This window comes from Azolla caroliniana, unplaced genomic scaffold (genome assembly GCF_043228905.1).
Source record: "Azolla caroliniana isolate FFs.n. ecotype wild unplaced genomic scaffold, voAzoCaro1.0.p SCAF_5, whole genome shotgun sequence".
In the NCBI taxonomy this organism is placed as follows: Eukaryota; Viridiplantae; Streptophyta; class Polypodiopsida; order Salviniales; family Salviniaceae; genus Azolla; species Azolla caroliniana.
The window spans coordinates 8,882,748-8,899,887 of record NW_028230440.1 but is presented as its reverse complement, the minus strand read 5'-3'; the positions used below and the strand labels follow the sequence as shown (position 1 = coordinate 8,899,887).

Sequence of the window (17,140 nt, the reverse complement as noted above, 5' to 3'; positions counted from 1 at the left end):
TCTACTTTGTGTGTGCATGTGATTCCAACAAGTTTTTTAAAGCATTAAATGATCCTATCTTTCATGCATACAAGTGAAATAGGACATTGTCATAATTAAGTGATGTAGATAGTCAGCAATATTTATTTTTCAAGTGACAATAAATCCTGTTGACAAATCTACCATCACCGACAAAACTAAAAGTAGGGTCCAAAAACAAATTCACGAGTTTCTCAAATAATTATGAATCTTTTCTTTGTCACCTTGCGATATCGACCAAGTCTTGTGAATGATGCCCTTTTTGCCCAATTATTTCCTAGTGCAATAAATTGAAGATATATTACATTACAAGGGAAGGAATATATTCATTATTGTTAGGACACTTCAAGATCTCAATTGACATTCTTACTTCATTCATGATCTCAATTGACTCCAAGATTTGCATGAACCAAATCCTTCACCATTTACTTTTCTAGCAAAACAAGTCAAGAAGAGTCCCTAAGTATTTTACGATATAACACATGGTAGTGAAACAATCAGTTCCAATTCTAATGCTAAATTCATAAAATCAGTTCGTGAAGGAATCGGATCATCATTGGGTGTAAACGTTGTTCCAGCTTCAAATTCTTGAAATAGAAATGCAGGCTAATTTTTAAACACCATGACTTAATAAATGAAATCAAATCTCCAAAACACCGACAAACATTCTCATCAGAGTTTCAGGAGATCTAAAAATTTATCACCAAATCATCAACAATGCTACATACATAATACACCACATCAAAGAAATTCATAGCATAGACAAAAAGCCTCAACAAAACAACCAGACCACTGAAATGTCTTTATTATACAGTTGCATCTATACGCTTCCTTCTCTACCAGTATTAACAAATTTACTTGTACTCATGGGGAATTTGGCATATTTGCATGTCAGCTTCAATGCTTTCCTACTTAATTTGGGTTCAGAAAAAGCATTAGGATATGGCAAAAACATATATATGTAATTCTGACATTGGAGCAGTATTGAGGAAGTGTGTGTATATATTATATGTATGTTGTATAGGCAATCGATCCAAACTTTTTTCGGTCATGATTTCATGACACAAACAAATTTAGTACCCTTCTGCAACCTTTGATTCATCTTCTTTTTCCAACTTTTGGGAATCTCAAGAAAGATAGTCCACACGTCTAAGATACCAAATATTTTTCTTTTTCTGATATCTCAACCAATTTTTGTTTCATATCTTTTTTGTTCTCAAACAAAAACCAAGTACCCAAGCATCGAGGTATGGAAAAGCTTCCAACATAGAGGCCACAATTTAATAGTTGTTAGTATTGGATATTATTCTTGATAGCTGAGTGTATGCGTATTACGCCTTGGGACACCAATGTCACATGCATTCACCTTCGCCGCAAACCTTAGCGAGCACAACGTCTCGTTTGCACACTTGGCATCAGGGGAAACATTCACAAACATCAGGGTCTTTGAATCTCCACCAAGACAAGGCTGCATTAAAGAGAGCCAATCATCATCATATCATTACATTCTTTCCTTTCAGAAATAAGTGAAGCTTTTTTTGCCATGGATAGATTTATATGGTATATTCATGTAGGACAAGATTTTTAATGAATCTTTTGTTATGAATTGATGGATTTATGGTTCATAAGAGAAAAGACTTTTATAAGGGGATCACGACTATTACTTGCAAGAAGTACGTCAACTTGGAGTTGCGGTAAGGAACATGTTGATCACGATTCGCAATAGCAAGTATAACATCTCCCAAGCTTGCAAGACTTTTGTTTATGGCCTGAATTTGAACGACAAAAAAGAATAAAAATCTTAACACATAAGTGTATAGCTAACATTCTATGTATATGAGTGTTCCATTGTATGAACCCACTACTTCCAGACAGATATGGTGTGGCCATTTCTTTCATTGCCTAGTCAGTTTTCATCTCACATTCAGTTCCCTATATATTTTAACAAAGAGTGATGTTTGCAACGGCATAGAACACAGTATACCTGAGTCTCTTTGAGCCGATCTCCAACCGATCCACTGCGAGAAAGGCGTTCACTGCCTGCTAAGTCGATGAGGTTAAGAATCCCATTCACCTCTTGGTTGATACTCTGCAATTGTAACAAAACGTTTTGATTCCTATTACAGATAGGTCAAAAACTTCCATCACAACTTGGCCCCTTTTCCCTATAAGCCACAGGTTGGGAGATCAACTCCAACAACCAGCCTTCTGTTGCCTCATTTCAAGTAAGGAATATGTGTATGTCACGATTTTCAAGTAAGCAGATCATATCACAAACCTCATTAAATCCAGAGATTCGTAATGTAAAGACACAGTGACTCCTTGAAGATTGATCATTTATGGCAGTTTTTCCAACGGCCCTGTGGTGATATCACAAAGGAGATGGTCAGTCACATAGTATAACAATTATATGAAGCAAAGCAAGTGAAGTATGTATAGTTAAGTAAAAAGATTTCACCTGCTTTGAGAAGCTTGCCTCAACAGACAAGAGACCTCTTCCCATTTGCTCACCTCGACAACAGTCAAGTCAGAGACACTGGTCATTCCATTCGGATCATGTTTTATAGTATACTGCTTCGAAGGTGTTCCATTACCATATGTCTTTGATGGTGTTCCACCCCTATTACCAGGAACGAGGAGATCCCGAATTGTTTCATTATATATCTCAAGCATCGATGCCTGTTTTTTTGTTTATTTCCCAAAAACAACTGGCTGTTTCAGTATTATTAAATAACTTATTTTTATCTTAATGGAATTTTGTTTTATGAGACAACTTAAGGATATGTAAAGTATAACCATGAAAATGCAATCCAGATACCTGCATTTGGAAGGTCCATCCTTGTAAGCTTAGTGCCTCACTGGATTTAAAGATTTGCTCCAATGATCTTGGGATTACTCCCATCTGATCAAAGTCGTCGGGATCACCAAGCATGGTGTGTGTTTTACCCGATCCAGTCTGCCCATAGGCAAAAATACAAACCTGCAGGATATCTGACACCAAATCAAAACCTAACTTAACGCTGATAAGAATCATAGCACTAATCCTTTTATCATCACAAGTAATCAACAAATTGTCAGCATTTCGAAGCTATTTGCACATCCTTCTTCTCAAATTTAGGATGTAAACTTTAAAATTGTAATATATATCAAGAGAGATATTTGGGCCTTCAATAAATGAATACCATCAACCCACATGCTTCCACCCTGGCAAAATAAAAGTGGATTGGGACTAATCAAAACCTTGAATACTATACCTTATAGCCATCAAGGGCACTTTGGATCAGTTGTGAAATCTCCATAAAGACATCGTCTTGCCTGGCCTCTGGCCCAAACACTTTGTCAAATGTAAATGCATGCCTTTGTCCTAAATTCAGGAGTTTACATATGTCAGGAAAACAATAGTGTCCCCATAATCATAATCAAATTTGAATAGGAAAAAACATATAAATCTATCTAGACCTTGAGTCTGAACAAGTTCAATGCCACGCCCGAGAAGCTCAGCTGAAGTTGGATAAAATAAAGCAGGTGGTTCTCCTTGCATGAAACTTTCATCCTCTGGTAACAAAGGACGCACTCGGCAGAACACTCTTACATTACCTTTCAATTCCTAGAATGTCCATGAATAAATCAATAAAATCAGACGAGAGCTCACGCATTTCCAATGTTAATATAGTGCCATGTATATGAAACAGATTAATAATCAACAACACAATATAAGAAAGGGTTCAAACCAGAATTGTGTTATGAAGCTTTCTGCGGAGCAATTCCCCTTCACGAACTCGTAGCTCAGCATCCGCAAGCCTTTGTTGCAAGTCCTTCATCACAACTTTCTTTTCTGCATCTTCACATTGTTGCTGAACGACTTTGCTCTCCACCATCTGGCAAACAAGATCGAGAAATGAGAGAGGCAGAAAACCTTGACTTGTAAGCTAGAGAGGATTGATTGGTAGAGAGATCTACCTGAAGCTTCTGATTAGCTATACTCATTTCTTCCCTCAGGCTTGTCATCTCCTCTGTCTGTGAAGTGTTTATTTGCTGCAAAGGCCAACAACATATACATTGATGAGGGTACAAACAATCTCCATCTTTTACACATTATCACTTTTTAAACATACCTCTAATGACACCAACTTTTCTTTGACAGCTTCTAATTCCATGTCTGAATTCCTTATATACTCCTTACACTCAGTGATCTCCACAGTTAACTCTTCTAGTTCAGCTGACTGCTTCTTCTCATGTTCTAATGAATGTAGTAACTCTACTCGGAGCTTCTCTTGCTCATCCATGAGAAGCTTTCTCTGATTTGCTCCTTCTTGCATGGATGCCTGAGAAATCGCATATTGTCATCCCTAGAAACTAAATATGACTCCACACATAACAAAAGTTCAACTTTGAGAGCATTCTTTACCTTCGCTTGATTGAGTTGCTCTTGAAGAGAAACTGAATGACCTCTTAAACTACTCAACGTCTCCATCATAGAAGACTTCTCCTTCTGAATTTTGGAAATAGTTTCTGCAGCCATTGCGGCATCCGACTGCATTTTGGCATTGTACACTTGCAAGCTAGCATTGTATTCTTGCAGCTTCTTATTTATTTCTTGCAAAGCAGATATCTGTCATAGACCCAAAGTTAGCATGGACTCACCTTTTCTTCATAGTAAATTAATAGGAAAAAATCAACCATAGACTGAAAGAAACATTACCTGCTCATTTGCATTCTCGAGATCTTTTTCATGAGCCTCAGAATCTGCCGTTAGCCGTATAATCTCAGCATTTGCAAGCTTCAAGCTTTCTGAATCGTTCTCTCGATCAGCCAAAAGAGACTGCAATACAAAAACAAGGTATTATGTGCAAAAGCACAATGCAAAAGCCCCACTTTCATACATCCATTAGGAAATTTACAAAATATGATCTATAAATGTGATGCTGGTATGGTATAGACAGTGGTGGTAAAGCATACACTTTATAACCTTGAGTTAATGGATTCAAGTCTAACGCGATGGGTTTAATGCTACATCCATTTTAAAAAACATGTGTATCTTGACTTTGTTCTAAGCAGTAGCATTGCATGATAAAAGGGAAATGCGCTTCGAGACTTATGAAAAGTATGCATGAGCACTAAATAATAAGGTGATATTTTGCACCTCTCTCTCTGACTCAGCTTCAGCAAGTTTATCCTCCAAAGCAGTGCACTTCATTTTAATATCCAATAGTTCTTTTCTGAGTTCATCGTGTTTGGCTAGTAGTAGTTCCTCTGATTGGTTGCAATAAACAAGAAAGTTATAAGCTTGAACTACAAGAAGTAGAAATATAGATATAAGATATGAAGTCAATTAGTAACCTGAAATTTCATGGTTCTTCCTCTGCTCCAGAAGTTGATGATAGAGTTGCTCCTTCTCTGAGATATATTCAGCTTCTAACTCTTGCAACCATCGGATGCAAGTTCGAAGCTTCCTTATATACTCCATCATTTGCTCTGATTTGCCCTGATTATTAAAAACCATGATCATCATTTTCAGAAGAAGAGGCCATTTGATGCCGTTTAGTCTCAAAACTGTTTACTCTCCATGAAAAACCTTGAAAGACCTTGAAAAATACCTTGAAATCAAACTTCCCTTTGCCTTTCATCTTCATATGAAGCAAAGCTTCAACATCTTCTTTTGTCATAGAGACTGGTGAAGTGCTCTCATCACTATTACCCGCCCGACATGGTGTGGAAACTGATTGATCGACTGCCTCTCCTATAGTACCACTATATTGTCTACTAGCATTAACTGACGTGAAAACGCTGCGAACCCTAACCTTCGGAGGCTCTGAAAGAGATCTCGATACATACATCTCTCGGCCACTTTCATTCCTTTGACTAGATAGAGCGTCGGTGTTTTCCTTCTGCAATCATAATATGCATTGAAATTTACAAGGTAAATAGGTAATTGCAAAAGAATATATGGACAAAGATGGAGGAGACCCATGAGACAGAGATACATCTCTCTCTATCTGATATATAACAAAAATCGCTTATCAGAAGGGATCTTACAAATATGATGTAGATCTGGTGCAGGAAAAGTTAGCACCCCACAGTTTTCTTAAAATAAAAGTTTAGCCCGGCCATGATGAAAACATAATGCTGCTGAGCTGAGATCAAAGAACCCTTTCTGATTTTCAAATCTAGGCTAATAAATGGAGTATTATGATGATATATGTACAAATTTGGGACCAGGTTAAGAGAAGAAGATGAAGATGAGGACTCCTCTTTTTCTATTCTGAAATCTATGCTAAAATTACACGTTTTTTATATGATATGTACTGGCCGTGACAACAAAAGAAGAGGAACAAGAACGTGCGATGAAGAAGGACCTCTTTGTTGCTCTTAAATTTTAATTATAATGCAATTTTTGTCTGATGGAACATACATACAATGAAACCACGGAGGAGAGGCAGAGGAGGGAGGAGGGACTGGAGTAGCTAAGACTTACATTGAATGGGCGCCTTCTGACAGGAGTGCGAGGTAGACCCACAGCAGAGGATCGCATCATGGCGTCTTTCAGAAAGTAGAGCAAAAGAAGAGGGAGAAGAAGGATGAAGAATGAAGGGTTTATGACCGATCTACCAGAACGAGAGAAAATAAAAGTATATAAAAAGAAAAAAGAAAAAAAAAAAGATAAGAGGTCTCTCTCCGAAATGTGTGTGGGGGGGAGGAGGGAGCTCAAACTGAAAGGAGTAAAAAATGAAGAAGAAGGAAAGATGCAGAGCAGAAACAACAGAGGGGGGGAGGGGATCCCCCTTAATTCTCCTCTTCTCTTCTTCTCAGAGAAACCATCTATATCTATCTGAAAGACCTACCCAGGAGTCAATCAGGACACACACACACACACACACAGAATTTCTCTCTCTCTCTCTCTCTTCTCACTGTCTTTTTCTTCTCTCTCACCTCTCTCTCTCTCTCTCTCTCTCTCTCTCTCTCTCTCTCTCTGCGCGCCTATTCTTTCTTTCTTTTTAACTTGTGCTGTTTGAACCGAATACTCTTTTTTGAGCACTTTCTACTCTGTTCTGCTCTGTTCTGCTCTGTTCTGCTCCTCATTTTTTGCGTGCTGCTGCTGCTGCTGCTGCTGCTGCTGTAAACGGTCAACTAAATGTGGTGATGCTCCGCTAACGCTTTAAACTTCATGCCCACACACACACACACAAATATATTGTCAACTCTCTCTCTCTCTCTCTCTCTTCTCACAAATGGGTAAACAGCCCATTTTTGTTGTAAACCAATTGTCTCATGGGCCAATTTTGGCCTTAGAAGACGTTAATATATCTTTCTTTATCTCTCTCACACAAATGAACGTGTGTGTGTGTGTGTGTGTGTGTGTGTATGTGCGTGTGTGTTATCGTCCGGGCGACTGGTTCGGGCATGCGGAACATTCCCCCCATCACATGGTTGATCGAAGGATGTCGTAAGGCCCATACATACATACATAATCTTGCCTCCTATTATCCAAATTCCAGTGTGTATACCTACATCTCCCCCGGCACGTATGTATGTATATCGTGCATCCAATCTTTTTATTTTTATTTTTATTTTAAGGGGGGGGAGACACCATTTTGTCATGTCCTCCATGTTTCCAGATTTCTCCTTTTCATGGTTAATATGCATCCCCCCCCCCCCCCCCCATGGTCTCGCACTTTTACCTCGACTTTCATATTACGTCGCACCGGTACAAAAAATCTTGTATGTTCCATAATCGCATCCATTTGAAATGTCGGTCCCTCGCATAAATAATGTGTCCCAATACGAGCAATGTCTTGCCCCTCTTAGACTAGATATGTAGAGGATGTGTTTTGGACGTTTTAACCACCTAACAATATATGTATGGCATTTACTCATTTTCAACCTTCTCTCTCACTAAAGTTGTCGGTCACATATTTGGTGTGCACTTTTTTAAAATTTTTAGATAAGGTAATTAACAATTTGATGTAATCGCTAACCAATCATTTTCCTCTTTGGAGTATGTGTGAATCAGTGGGATAAACTAAACTCCCTCTCATTGGAAATATTTTAATCATGAGCCCAATTCTGAGGATTTGTGTTGAAAACTAGGCACAATCATGTCACAGAGCCTATACACCTTTGTTTTCGCATATGGCGATATGGAGCCAATTGTGATTGGTTATGGATCGGTGAATTAGATTTTAGAAATTAAGTGCACCCAAATCACACACTCGGGATGCCTTCAAGCTACACCCTTATAGTTTAGCTCTACACCCGTATCGCAATAGTTGAGCTCATCTACCTAACTAATGCAAATTTCTATATGTTAACATTGGTACCCTCGATCTCCCTTTAGTTTTTTTTTGTCAAATCAATGCCATATCAATCATTTTTTAGTTTTTCTACATGTGAATCCATCACAACCACTTCGCAAATGAGAGCAAATTCATTAAAAGTGGATGATACTCATGCCCATGAGATTTATGAAATGATGTATAATCTAGCTATCCCTATGGTTTGTTACACCTGTCCACTTCGCATAAATAATGTGGCAATGTATCAAAGGTAAGCATTGTTTATTTCATCTCTTATGCACGAAATGGAGTTTGAAAGTTGGGAGGGAACAAATCGAACAATGTGTGAACAATTCCTCAAGGAAGGAGGATTTTGATTATACGCACATATTTAAATACAAACTTTTGAGGATATCGATCCACCATGTTGGAAATGGATATGCACATGTGCATGTGCATGTCATGATATGTGAATTTTGAAATGTCAACTACGACATAGTCCACTAACTTGGTTAGTGTTGGGCTAATACCAATGCTCTCTCGCTCTATTAGCCACTATATTCTTGCATTTGAAATAAACACCCCCTACGTAGAATAAGTTTCCCGAGGTCACGCTTTGCATTATCTCATCATAGTTGGATATTTAGTCGTGAATGTTGTGATTTTATTCCATTTGTTTGTATGTGTATTGAATTTTATTATGAGGTGTATATTGTCAATGCTTATGACATTGTTGTTCATTCATAATGTGTTGTTGAATTCAAAATCTTCATCACTCTACCCCACATAATGTATCGTATTTTTTATTATTACTTCTTTTATTCTCGCTTACCATTCCTTCATCATGGGAACGATGTAATGTTATTGTTTGAATCATTTAATCAATTACACAATAGCACCCACTTAGGTTGAAGGTTCCACTAATAGCCTATCTATTCATACAAAACTTGATTTTCCATTGTTGGAGCAATCACACAAAAGACCTACGTTATTGCTGGTTGAATCTATCTACCCATCTTTTATGTAATCATTCTTATCGTTTTATCTAATATTTCTTTATTACTAATCATTTGTCACAAGAGTGTGATATTATCATCAGTTTACTTGTTCCTTCACATACACAAATAACTCTTTACATTGGACCTATGCAACAACACACACACATATGCCAAGAAGAACATAAATAATCATATGCGAGAACCTACAAGATAGATGTTGTTGGGAATGCAACTAGAGAATGAACGAAAACAACAAAGAGATATATTTCAACAATCTTGAACTCTAACATTAGGCCCACCTAGTTGTGCAATCACACACACACAATATGCCTATGAAGGACAGAGTCGGACTAATTTATGTGTTAATGAGAAAAGCTTATGAGTTAGATAGTTTTGGGAAGTGAACCAGCAAAATGAACGAATCCAGTAAAAAGAATGATTTTGGCACAATCTCAAACCAATGATGTAAAGAATAATCCTAACGCGTGACAACCATGTATGGTCGTATACAACATACATTGCTTTTTGCTAGCGTACCGTGTTAGGTTGACGGGTGTTCAGGTATATGCTAGCAACACCATGTTCATCAAAACACCCAAAGCAACATACACACACATATATTCAATGCCAAACTCATACCCCCAATGTCTTTGATATCCCTCTAGGGTTTCAACAATGGCAAACTCATACCCCTAGTGTCTTTGATCTCCCTCTATGCTTTCAACACATAATACCCCTCTAGGGTTTCAACAATGCCCAAATATACCATATACCCAATACATTGAGAATAGAGGAGGGGCTTTTTTAGGGGGTTGACGATTGTTCGGGATCGGGTACATGCTAAGATAAACATGTGAACCAAAATACCAAAGCAATATGATTATGCAAAATTCACATGATTCATCTCAAACTATGAGTATGAAACAGAATTTTGATGTGGATGATGAAATGGGGCATTTCAGAAGATCCTAGCAAACAGACTCTTCAATGGTCTTCTAATTATCGTGGCAACAATGGTTATTCAAAAACTCTGAATGTACTTCAAGAGGGGACATGCCGCAAATTTCATCGACACCAACCATTGGATTTCATCGACAAAGTTTCGATCAGATTGCAGGGATTTCTAACGGTGGTATTTTTGGCGAACATTGGAAGCAGGGCTGAGGCGTGCTGTGGAGAAGCTGGCTAATCAAAATGAGAGACGAAATGCTTAGTAATATATGTGGCATAGACTCCATTAATAAAGGTCATTGGTGGTAATTCCTTGATTGATATGGATGTTAAAGGTGGATGGATTGTTGAAGCTACATGACTATTCAAGAGTTTTCTACTTAAATATGTTGCAATATTCATTGTAATAGTGGACTCTTTTGTATATTGACTTCTTTACTACCAAATTCCAATGCAGGATATTTTTTTGGAAAAAAAACACACCAAAGGTATATGTATACATACATACATACATACATACATACATACATACATATTACATACATACCTACACACACACACACACACACACACACACACACATACATACATACATACATACATACATACATACATACATACATACATACATACATACACACATTATTACAAATTTACATATGTATATTCAATGCCAAAATCATACCCTGACTGTTTTCGTTATTTACAGGTAATACCCAGTCCATGTTTCAATAATACCCAAAATACCCTCCCCACCATACCCCATACCAATGATACCCATACATACATACTCAGTATGTACCCTGAGAACAAAGAAGGAGCTTTTTAGGGGGAGTGGGGGGTTTATCTGAGAAGCTCTGCAGATATGCGAGGAGATCCGCCACCTGATGTCGCCCTCTACCTTCAGCCTCAATATTGGTTCGTGTTTTCTCTTTTTCACCATATCCTCAGTCCCTTTTTATTGATTTATTTATTGTTTCTTTTGTAATTTAGCAGCTCGTATTTGGAAACTCTTTGGACTAATTCCCTTTTTTATTTCTACAGGAATAAGAGATTTGAAGAGGAGGATCACTATGAGTGGTTCAAAGATTACTCGCATTTTAGGCATTTGATTCTTGATAATGTCTCACCATCTGATCGAGTAGGTTTTTATCTCTCTCACTCCCCCCCCCCCCCCCCCCCTTCTGTCAGTTCCTTCATATTTTTTTCATTTACAGTTAATTTTTTTTTTTTCTGTTGCTATTTCCTGTTTTGCTTATTTTTCTCCTGCCAATTCCTCCATGGCTCTTTGGTTTATTGATTAAAAGTTTTTATTTCTCTTTCCCCTGTGAAGTCGTGTTCTTTTTGCAACCAATGGTGTTGACTTCTTCGTCTTCTTCTTCTTATTTTGGTTTCATTGTCATAATCATGTTTCTTGTTTGATTAATGGATCTTGAAATGTTAGGTATTGGAGGTCGGATGTGGAAATTCTCGGTTGAGCATAGACATGTTCCGAGATGGAATACATAACATAACTTGCAGTGATCTTTCTCCTGTTGCGGTACAGCAAATGCAGAAACAGTTACAGGCAGGATCTTGCACAGGTGTAAGCATACTCTCCCTCTCTCATGCATTCACGTGCACATAACACACACATATAGATAGGCACATGTAGAATGAAATTTTGACTATACTATGAATTTACTGGTTGGAGGCATACAATTCACAAAGAATATCAACAAGATGTTGCATTAGAGACATTAATAAATTAGGTTAAAAATGTGCCACTAGTATGATGAAGAAACATAACAAGTGCATTCATACCCACGTACATACACACATGTATATGTAATTATACACTTATTTTTTAGCTATACAATAAATTACTGGCAGGAAGCTAAATACTCTTAAGAATATTTACAAGATATTTGATTGGAAACATTAAAAAATATATTTAAATGTACCATATGTCATGAAAAACATAACAAGCATATAGTAATCATTTTGAAACTCAAATGAAAACCTGAATGACTGAAATGGTTGAAAGCTGATTGCCAAAAGCTACTCAAACGAAAAGCTTTCTACACCACATTGCCCAAAGTCTTCTATGCTGAAGTGTAATTGTGGAGAAAAGCAATTGATCTAATCACAATCATAATCATAATCATATACGTAATGTTTTCCTCTTTTAATGATTCTTGTTGCTCTGTTTCCTCAAACAATAGTAAGTATATTTTTCTCAAATACCCAATGAAGTATTTATTCTTTCATAACGATAATTTGTTAAGTACTCTTGAAACTTTGCATATATTAAGTAATGCTCCATCTAACCATAATAGTTTTACCATTAAACATGCCTCTTGTTCGTACTACTATATTTCAAGGTGGGTTTAAACTTTTATAGCTGTGATTGCCTGAATGCAATTAATAGAGCCATTGTAAACTACATGTTCTACATGTAAAACATCTCTATCTTCTATATACACTCTGCGTGTGTGACAATGTGTGTTAAACATGTAGGTCAGCCTATAAATAATGATGCATTTACATTTTGATGCTTCACGTCTGTTGAAGATTCAATTATTAGACCTGTAAGAAAAAACCCATTCTCAGATTTTATGAGGAACGTTCGAATTTATATGTTATGCATGTCAGCTATAACTTATGTGATATCCAGGTTTTATCCATCAAGATTAATTTTTCAACATACAACATGCAAAACACAGGTTTCATAAACTTGATATGGAAATGTGATATGTAGACATAGAAATATGCTAATAATAGGATGAAGCTACACATATGAAGGGAAATAATAAGGTGATGTTACATTAAATGGTAATCCTTGACGTGACACAATTGAGAAATATGCCCAACTTCTTTGAACTTTGTGAGTATATCGTCTAAACATCTGTTACCAGAATGTTCTGTGGGGTTGTAAAGATCGGCTAAATACATGATATTTTTTGGGCTTGTAAGAGGTAACGCATGCCCAATGGCCACAATATTGGAAGAGTCAAATATGTCCAACTCCTTTGAACTTCGTGAGTATATCCTCTAAATATCTATTACCAGAACATTCTATTGGGTTTTAAAGATTGGCTAAATACATGATATTTTTTGAGTTTATAAGAGGTAAGGCATTCCCAACGTCCACAATATTAGACATGCTCATTTTATTAAGTCTTGATGGTAATTTTCTATCTTAACCTTCCAAAGTGGCTTTAATCAAATTGTAAACTGGGCTTGTGTAAATGTTGGCAATGCTACTTGTATAGAAACCCTCAACACAATAATTTAGCTGAACTTAAATTATGCATGCAAGATAAAGTCATCTAAATGTCTTATCCAGATTGCACTTTGTTTCAGGAGTCAAAACAGTGATTGCGGATATGTTAGATCTCCAATTCGAAGACAATTCCTTTGATGTTGTTATTGAAAAGGGAACAATGGTAAGAATGATTATTGATGCTCTATAGAATTCATAGACTTTAATGTAGAACTTGTCTTGTTCGATAACTTCATTACAAAACTGTACTTTTTTCTTGGAGTTAATTTCGAGGCCTAATATATATTTTCTTTTGTATGAGTGCTTCTATTCCCAATACAATCTCCTTGTTGATTATCTTGGAAGTTAATAGTTCAGATTTGTAAATTTCTTTTAATAAATTATATGCTCTCATTGTTTCTCTGAAGATGTCCAATCTATTAATTTGCGTACGTATTTGCCAGTAATTCATTTCTTCCCTCTGCTTTGCAATTTTATAGTATCCATTTTCTCTGATTCTGCTCATTAAATCATTACATATTTTAACTCGAGAGCAATATGCATGTGATTGATATACAATCTTTTCATGATTGGCGTGAAAAGCAAAAGTTGGACTTGCAACATGTCGGCTTTGCGTAAACCAAGGGAGTCCAATTTTCGAAGTGTCCTCCCTGTCATCAAACAAGGCATCTGGTGGATTAGGAAAGATGGAGTGTAGAGGAGCAATCAAACTCCTTTTTGACCTATTTTTTGGCTTTGCCAATCAAGCAAGAGCGTATCATCAAAAAGACATGGAGAAGAATCTTCATTCTACTTAACACTGCCTTGCATTGATTATGACGGGCGGTATGATTATCTTTTATCTAGACATTGTAGAATCGCCTGTGATCAAATACCATAATGCCCATATAAAACAACATTAAGGGGTTCCGATTTTTGTTGTTGTAATATACAGAAAGTTTGTGACTACAATATCACATGGCTGGATTAGGGGCGTTGAGCTATCAACCATCTCCTTATTTATAGGGTGATTTCCACTCTGATTGGTTGATTTTCCACATTGACTCCATCTTGTAGTATTCTGGAGCCAGAGCCACATAACACCTCCTGCTAAATTGGCGGTGGTTGAATTGATTTTGGAAATAAAAAAGGCAGTAGTTTTGGTGGTTTTTATGGAAATATAATTAAATTCTTTTATAGATAAAATTCGGTTGGTTTATCACTGAGAAATTCCATCTGCCTGATTTAATTGATTCTGTATTATTGTTTCATCATTTATAAAAGCAGACGAATTTTCATGTAGGATGTCCTATTTGTGAACAGTGGTGACCCATGGAACCCAAAACATGAAACAAGAAGTATGGTGTCTTCAATGCTGGATGGCGTTCACAGGATTTTGTCACCTAATGGCATCTTTATATCTATTAGTTTCAGCCAGGTTATTCTTTATCTTTATAATCTTCATGCTGTTAAACATCTTTTGTGTTCTCAGAAAAAGTGTATGCAATAGTTAAGATATTGTTTGCAAAATGGAGGGTGAAAGAATGCCTGGAAGCATTGATAGGGATTATAAGATGGAGGAGATTTCAGTCGGCCAGTGAGAAATATTTCACATGAGATCAAGGTCAACGAAAACAGGGGAAGGTTTAATTGGTCCTATAGTTTGATAAACGTTAAATATTGGGAAGCCTATGAGTGTGGGGCAAACGTATGGAATTTACAATGTTATCATGGAGCAGTAATCCATATGTGGATTGGATGGCATCTGTGGGTAGTTGGACACAATATGGAATCTTACACCTCTAATGCTTGCTTATTCTTTTTGTAGCGCTAGGAAACATTTGTCCTTACTGTGGTGCATTATTTAATATTCCAGAATCTGAACAGAACTTTATTTTATAGCCTCATTTTAGGCGCCTTGTATTTGAGGCTGAAAAGTATTCATGGTCGATGAAATGGAAGACATTTGGGGAAGGTTTTCACTATTTCTTTTATACGTTGAGAAAGGTATTTTTTTTGCCTTTCTTTTGTGTTTGAAAGCAATTTGTTATATTCTTTCTAGCATCTGATGCCAACAACATATGAAACACTTTCATCTTCTGCATCTTACCACATCCTTGTTCTTGAAATGCTCACAGGGAACCCGTGAAAAATTATCAGAACCCAAAATTTCAGGCAGCCTGGAGATGGATCTTTTTAATGAGCAAATGAACCAAGAGGATTACCTTCTGCAAGCATTACTAGATGAATGAATGGGTAGACTTCCTATGATATATTTCAGATAACAGTGATTATGGTCATTGTTCATGACTACACTGAAATCTGGATTTTGAATTGTACATTTGCTTTAGGGTGAGTAAGTTTAACTCATTCTGTTCATACGCTTTTTGTTCAACTTTAGATGAGCGTCTCACACACTATTTAACCACCTATTTGGTTTTTCACACGAGGGTCTGGCATGATAAGAGCGTGGTCATTTACTATGCTCATACATGGAAGGTAGAAACAAAAAGAAAATGTTGGCAATAATGCCTTTTGTATTGAAAAAGAAAATATCAAAATTTCGAGCAAAAGAAGCTTCACATTTTTACATGGGATTGGTTTATATTGAAAGTGGAAAGAGAATGTAGAGAAGCCTGCATTGTGTCTTACTTCCTTTACCGTCTCATTGATTCCATTACTAGGTTATTATCATCATTTCATGCTCATATCATAATTAATTTTTGCATTAAAGTCTATTATTGAAGACCAGAAATCTTCTAATGTTGTATGGATTTAATCACCTTTTCAATCGTCTTGACTATATTGATAATGGAATACCACATAACAATATTTCGCACATCAAAATGATGTATTATGGAAAAGAAAAATGAGACATAACCATGCTTGTAATTAAAGATGTTATGATGTACATGGAGAATGTTGGAAGTAGCAACAAAAATGTTGGAGTAACTTACTTCCAAGCTCGTTTACATAGCCATTGGTAGGACCCCATCCTTAACATGATGAACTATATTTAATGTAGGGCTTCTTTTCACTCTTCTATATGGGTGAACTCTTCTAGTGAATTCAATATGAAAAGAAAGGTTAGGATATGGTGGAATGGTAGATGTAGTAGATCCGATAAGATTGCACTTGTCAAATCTGTTGCATCTCATACAAAAGATACTTTTGCCAAAGCTGATTAGTGTGTGCTTAGCCAACAATTGGGATCTTGGTTTTAGAGTATAGGAATATCACAATCCAAGAGATTTGTGTAAGTGCCTACATGTGTTAGGGAGCAAGGGTAAGGAAGAAACTCATAAAGTTGAGGTTATTAGGAGAGCCCTAGTTGGCAATTGCATGACCATAGATTGCAAGTGCAACAATGTAGGAGGGATGCAAGACATGAAACTCATACACATAACATGATTTTTGGCATCTCTCTACTTTATTCTTCATGGTATTACAGCTTGATCCTCCCCATGTCCACAAATATCTCACGTTAACTATCACATGTTGAATGTTCGAGGTATCATCACCACATGACCAAACAATATGTGAGATTTATATAGGTGCATTGGGGATGATGGTAAACATAGATATCATTTTTAGATGGATATGTACACAAAAATCGATGGCTTTGAATAGTTAATATGACAAAGACTCACACAAGA

General features: G+C 36.6%; 2 protein-coding genes across 2 annotated transcripts; one reads left to right on the top strand and one right to left on the bottom strand.

Annotated features, from left to right (window-relative positions):
* Positions 1 to 976: 976 nt before the first annotated feature.
* Positions 977 to 6,626, bottom strand: LOC147864071 (kinesin-like protein KIN-14H). The gene is made up of 17 exons (XM_087319708.1): positions 6,494 to 6,626; positions 5,616 to 5,906; positions 5,359 to 5,503; positions 5,162 to 5,271; positions 4,721 to 4,840; positions 4,427 to 4,630; positions 4,134 to 4,343; positions 3,979 to 4,053; positions 3,750 to 3,896; positions 3,478 to 3,625; positions 3,273 to 3,382; positions 2,837 to 2,998; positions 2,477 to 2,697; positions 2,297 to 2,378; positions 2,003 to 2,107; positions 1,683 to 1,787; positions 977 to 1,486 (listed from the first exon to the last, which is right to left on the bottom strand). The coding sequence occupies exons 1-17, from the start codon at positions 6,551 to 6,553 to the stop codon at positions 1,322 to 1,324; spliced, it is 2,460 nt and encodes an 819-aa protein (XP_087175834.1). The 5' UTR covers positions 6,554 to 6,626; the 3' UTR covers positions 977 to 1,321.
* A 4,430-nt stretch (positions 6,627 to 11,056) lies between these two features.
* On the top strand, positions 11,057 to 16,074 carry LOC147864070 (S-adenosyl-L-methionine-dependent methyltransferases superfamily protein). Its single transcript, XM_087320174.1, has 7 exons — positions 11,057 to 11,158; positions 11,285 to 11,381; positions 11,685 to 11,823; positions 13,586 to 13,668; positions 14,788 to 14,922; positions 15,387 to 15,491; positions 15,623 to 16,074. Exons 1-7 carry the CDS (start codon positions 11,106 to 11,108, stop codon positions 15,734 to 15,736), a joined length of 726 nt encoding a protein of 241 aa, XP_087176300.1. The 5' UTR covers positions 11,057 to 11,105; the 3' UTR covers positions 15,737 to 16,074.
* The last annotated feature ends 1,066 nt before the right edge of the window (positions 16,075 to 17,140 follow it).

What these genes read in the sequence shown, in the direction of transcription:
- LOC147864071 (XM_087319708.1), bottom strand. Translation starts at nt 6,553, where the DNA reads ATGATGCGATCCTCTGCTGTGGGTCTACCTCGCACTCCTGTCAGAAGG. An exon ending in AAGCTGAGTCAGAGAGAGAG is followed by an intron (nt 4,841 to 5,161) that starts GTGCAAAATATC and finishes TTTGTATTGCAG; the next exon opens with TCTCTTTTGGCTGATCGAGA. An exon ending in AGTTGACGTACTTCTTGCAA is followed by an intron (nt 1,487 to 1,682) that starts GTAATAGTCGTG and finishes TCTTTAATGCAG; the next exon opens with CCTTGTCTTGGTGGAGATTC.
- LOC147864070 (XM_087320174.1), top strand. Translation starts at nt 11,106, where the DNA reads ATGCGAGGAGATCCGCCACCTGATGTCGCCCTCTACCTTCAGCCTCAA. An exon ending in TACCTTCAGCCTCAATATTG is followed by an intron (nt 11,159 to 11,284) that starts GTTCGTGTTTTC and finishes TTATTTCTACAG; the next exon opens with GAATAAGAGATTTGAAGAGG. An exon ending in TCTTTTATACGTTGAGAAAG is followed by an intron (nt 15,492 to 15,622) that starts GTATTTTTTTTG and finishes AAATGCTCACAG; the next exon opens with GGAACCCGTGAAAAATTATC.